This window comes from Mastomys coucha, unplaced genomic scaffold (assembly GCF_008632895.1).
Source record: "Mastomys coucha isolate ucsf_1 unplaced genomic scaffold, UCSF_Mcou_1 pScaffold8, whole genome shotgun sequence".
Taxonomy (NCBI): Eukaryota; Metazoa; Chordata; class Mammalia; order Rodentia; family Muridae; genus Mastomys; species Mastomys coucha.
The window spans coordinates 35,713,504-35,718,634 of NW_022196914.1; the positions used below are offsets into that span (position 1 = coordinate 35,713,504).

The 5,131-nt window shown below is 44.9% G+C and overlaps 1 protein-coding gene across 2 annotated transcripts in view; it reads right to left on the bottom strand.

Annotated features, from left to right (window-relative positions):
- Positions 1–4,008: 4,008 nt before the first annotated feature.
- The window catches only part of Pdcd6 (programmed cell death 6), a 16,913-nt gene continuing 15,790 nt past the window's right edge, over positions 4,009–5,131 (bottom strand). For both annotated transcript variants that reach the window (XM_031360275.1, XM_031360274.1), the window contains exon 6: positions 4,009–4,945. In XM_031360275.1, the coding sequence (XP_031216135.1) occupies positions 4,847–4,945 (99 nt within the window). In that variant the 3' untranslated portion in view covers positions 4,009–4,846. The remainder of the gene's footprint in view (positions 4,946–5,131) is intronic.

Here is a 5,131-nt window from a genome sequence, read left to right on the forward strand (position 1 = left end):
GGAGTAGGTGTGTCACTGTGGGGGTGGGCTTTAAGACCCTCATCCTAGCTGCCTGAAAGTCAATCTTCCACTAGCTGCCTTCAGATGAAGATGTAGAACTCTCAGCTCCTCATACACCATGCCTACCTAGATGCTGCCATGTTCCCACCTTAATGAAATGGACTAACCCTCTGAACCTGTAAACCAGCCCCAATTAAATGTTGTCCTCATAAGAGCTGCCTTGATCACATTGTCTGTTTACAGCAGTAAAACTCTAACTGAGACAGAATCCATCCTATGAAGGTGAAGTCTAGTTTGTAGTGGAGTAACAGAATACTTGAGATGCCAGAAATGTGGAATATTCACTAAGGAAAGCTGTGGGTTAGTGTGTGCCACAGGCAACAGGTCTAGAAGCACGGGGCTACCCAAAGCTCTTAGAACACAAATAATGCCTAAAAGAGCTCCAGATGTTGAGCATGGACATGCAATACTTGCATTTGCACTGCTGTATTTTATTATGGATGTTCCAACTGTTAGAGACATAATGGCAGTTTCCTGAAGCTTCTGATGGAGAATCAGACATCCATCAAATTCTACTGCTTTTTCCCCAGCACACTCAGGCATAAGCTGCATTCAAACTGGGAACAGGAAGCCTAGTAATATGGCACTGGGCCCTTAACCAGCACACTGTCAGGCTGTGGGAAGATGAGAAGATTGTAACAGCAAGTCCCACTCCTAGCTCCTTCTAGGGTGCCAGGGAAGCCTATGTTGCTTGGGTTGTCTAAAGATGTGGATCCACAAGAGAACTATGACAGAGGCATCCTGGGCACTGATCCCACAGCAGGTAGAACAAAGCCTATACTCATTAACCTGGAGGCCCCATTCTTCTTGGGGAAACACCTCGACATGCTCCTACCCTGAACCCACTTGTTTCCCATAGTACCTGCACCTGTAGAGGTGCAGGTGAGTCTCTACCTGGCTGAAAGACTAGGGGTGTTTCTGTTTGTGTGGTGTGTATGGATGTACACATAAGTGTGTGTGGATGTGTGCCTATGTGTGTGCATGTGGAGACCAGAAGTTGATATAAAGGTTCTTCCTCTTTTACTCTCCATTTTATATCATCTCTCAATGCACCTGGATCTCACTGGTTGGCTTGACTCGATGCTCGGTGAGCCTCGGGGAACTTCCTGGTTTTTCAGCACTAGGAGTCCTGCATCACCACATACAGCTTTTTATGTGGATGTTGGGGATCCAAATTCGGGTCCTCATGTTTGCATGTCCTACACTTTACTCACTGAGGCATCTCCCTGACTTCAAGGTAGAGCTCCGTCAGAATCTTCACAAGAAAATGGAAACAGCATTGCTAGAGGGAGAACAGACTGCCCCTGAGAGAACAGGGGGAGATCTTTTAGTAAATCGCTGGGAGGGGAAAGGGGCAAGTAACTTTCCAGAGGTCATGGGTATAGCACTTAAAAGAAATTTCGTCTTGTAGGACATGGACCAGGAGCCAGTTTATACTTGGAAACATGATGCTATACCTCATCCATACAATAGAGGAGAGGGGAGGGGAAGACACACGTCCCACTGTTAGTAAAAATGGTTATAGTTTAAGGGCCAAGATCTTGTCACCACAGTGGTCTCAACCAGGGACAACCTTAACCATTTTTTCATGTAGGATCCTCTGATGTTTGAATCTGAGTGACACCTTCGGGGTCTCAACCAGTTTCTTGCCACACAAGGTTGTGAAGTGTTTAACCATGTGCATACTGTTTATAAGATGAGTAAGCATGGAGGAGGGTGGGCATCCTGGGCTCTCCTTCCTGTGGCTACCTCCTCCTTAGCAGGGCATTGTTCATGCCATGGCCAGCTCCTCAATCATACTTTCCTAATTGGCTGTCTATTCACTACATGCTAACAACCAGTTCTGAATGAGCAAGAAAAAAGAAACAGCAAAGGACACAAACTACAAGAGACTCTCTGCAGATACCCACCCTTCCCCTTAGCCAACCCCTAGGCCTTCTGTCTCTTCCACAAATGCCCTGAGAGGATGGGAAGAGCCTATTTCTGATGTGACTGCACTGCCCTCATGTGGCCAGGTTGAACACAGACTATAATCATTCTTCGGTTCAATGGTTTTCCCAAGGCAGGCTTCCTAGCTTTCTCTACTAAAGGGCAGGGGGTCTGTTCTGGCAGTTTGGTGTACTGGAGGCTCAGAGCACTGCTTCTCTTAAGGTGGGCACACCGTTCTACACCCCATGAGCCACCTCCTTCCCCGGCCTTTGAGAGAACAAGAAAGTCCCCACTCCACAAACAGCCCTCAGCCCGCCGTATCACTGCTTTCCTCTGTTGGAACCCTGACTCCAGGACATTTTCAATTTCTGAAGCAACCCAACCAAATCACACCCAGTTCAGGTCAAGAATCCAAGTGTAGACCTTCCTAATGACAGCTCTGGGTTCTGGTATGTACTCCACTCGGGGTTATGGCACAGCCACACTCAGATATGTGGCACAGGTACTTCCTTCTTGGGTGTGGCACACTCCCAAGAGTGTGGTACAAGCTCACACATGCACATTCAAGTCACTTCGTTTTTAATGTGAAGTTCAGATACTCAAGCATATGGAGCAGGTACCCAGGTTGGCAGTGTCAGTTCTCAGGCATGTAGTGAATATATTCAGATATGTGATGTTGAAGCTCAAGAATGCAGTGCAAGTTTGGGGCAGGTTTTGAGGTGTGCAGTACAAGTACTTATACAAAGCAGATAAGTATGTTGTGTGATGTTTACAGCAGCTCCCCAGGTGTGGATGGTGGGTCCTCATATATTTGGTGCAGGTACTCAGTCATGTGCGGTGGGGGTACTCAGGACTAGGGAGCGTGGGGGTACTCAGGACTAGGGAGCGGGTTCTAAGGTGTACTGCTGGTGCAGGTACTTTATTTTTTTTTAAAGATTTATTTATTTTATGTATATGAGTACACTGTAGCTGTCTTCAGACGCACCAGAAGAGGGCATCAGATCCCATTACAGATGGCTTTGAGTCACCATGTGGTTGCTGCAAATTGAACTCAGGGCCTTTGCAAGAGCAGTCAAGCACTCTTAACCTCTGAGCCATCTCCCCAGCCCCGTGCAGGTACATAGTACAAATGTGACATAATTTTCAAGAATGCAGCACAGGTACTAGGGTAAGCCATTAGAAGGCTCAGTGTGCTAGGATACTCATATTTGGTGCATGTATGTATAAACAAGTGAGCACAGGAAGGACAAACATGGCAGCCCTGCAGACTGAGGCTGGAGGAGTATGGCCGCAGATAGGACTGGGAGGAAGCAGAGGTGAATGGTGGCTATAAATGGATGAGTCCAGGTAGCATCTACAAAAAAGGAGGTATCATTTACCATTGAATTTATGAACTTCAATGCATACTGGCTGGCCTCACTGGATTAGGGTCATCTGCTAGTGTGGGCCAATGTTTGGTAGATGACTGGCATGGATGGATTCACAGAGCACACCCAGAGACACCCATAAAGAGGTTACAAGGTCAATGTACACGAGGCAACTCGGCCACCACCCTTCCCCTCTAATCCCACAAACCAGAAACCACAGGAAACAAACCCTTAGTGGCATCCTTGGCCAGAAGAGAGCCTTAAGGGATCTGTTTTCTCATCCCTGACACCTGCCCAGTTGTCTTCATACCCTGCCCCTCCTAAAGCATAACCTATTTCTTTCAACTTGAGTTGACAAGCAGGGGGCACGAACGGGTTCCTATCCCTAGAGCTGTAACAGTTATCTGTTTAGTTGTTCTTCTGTCCTGCTTGTCTGTTGGGTAGAAATTTAGATAGGAGAGTACACATAGGACAGTGACTTCCAGAACAAGGATATCAGAACACAGTCCAAAAGTGGAGTCATGTAAGAATTCTGAGTGCTTGTCAGAAAACAAAACTCTCCCATGTTCACATAGCAACTAAGCCGCAATAAAGGCTACATTTCTTCCACCTGTTTGGTTAAAAAAACAAAAACAGCCAAAACTAGGCAACCAGTCTATATCATTACTTTATTGCTTATGTTACACGACCGGTTTCTTCAATACAAAGAATTAGTCTCAGGATGTGTTCTTGTGCTCCTCCCAGGTATGGCAGACAGGAGTGAGTTTACTGCAGCTGTTGTTATTCATATGCCTTTATGGAAAAAACATGTTTTTGCCACGTGTAGCTTGTCTTTGTGATTGAACATCTTACTCGTGTGATTCTTCTTAACCCTCAGAGTATAAATTCTCTGACGCTTTCAATAAAGTTGGCTATTGTATGGAGACTTTGGTCCGCCTCATTTTTAGGCCCTACTCTCCCAGGTTCACACAGCAACTAGAGTAGTATAACAAAGGGTACATTTCTTCCACCTGTTTGGTTAAAATAAAACAAAACAAAGAAACAGAGAAAACTAGGCAACAGTCTATATCATACTTTATTGCTTATGTTACATATTCGAATTTTTTTTTTAAAAAGTAAGGCACATGAAAAGCCTGTGCAAGTTCCATATTATTTTAAAATTCTATTGGCTAATAAAAGCATTGCAACTACAGAATTAGAGGCATCTAGAAAAGAACATGATAGTTGAGAGCAGAATCCTAAACCACTATTAGGTCTCATGGCACAATTAGTCAGTAAACCCAGGGTTTGTATTAAAACAGTGTAGCTATATTGCCACTATAGAATCACTGACCAGCTTATTCACATATGTACAGCCAGGTCCCCAAGTATTAACTATACAGCCAACGGGAAGGACAGCATCTCTGCAGCTGTGCCCTGTTCTATCACAGGTAAGGGATTTGGCATCTTCAGTCTTTTGCATGCTGTGCTTGCTGTTCACAAGGCCTGGGTTATACAATGCTGAAGACCATGGAGAGATACTGCTCATAAGACACCTGAATCCAGCCATCCTGATCCGTGTCATAGCGTCTGAATATGTCTGTCAACCTCTGGGAGAAACACAGATATTGAGAATTTACTATACAGAACAGTGTACTTTGATGAAAGACATCTTGAGGACCGAATCACAGAAGCACATGCATTTCCCACATCTTCTAAAGAGAACTGAAAATGGTATTCACACAGGAAAGCACAGGTTGGGTACTCTTTTTTTTTTTTTTTTTTTTTTTTTTTTT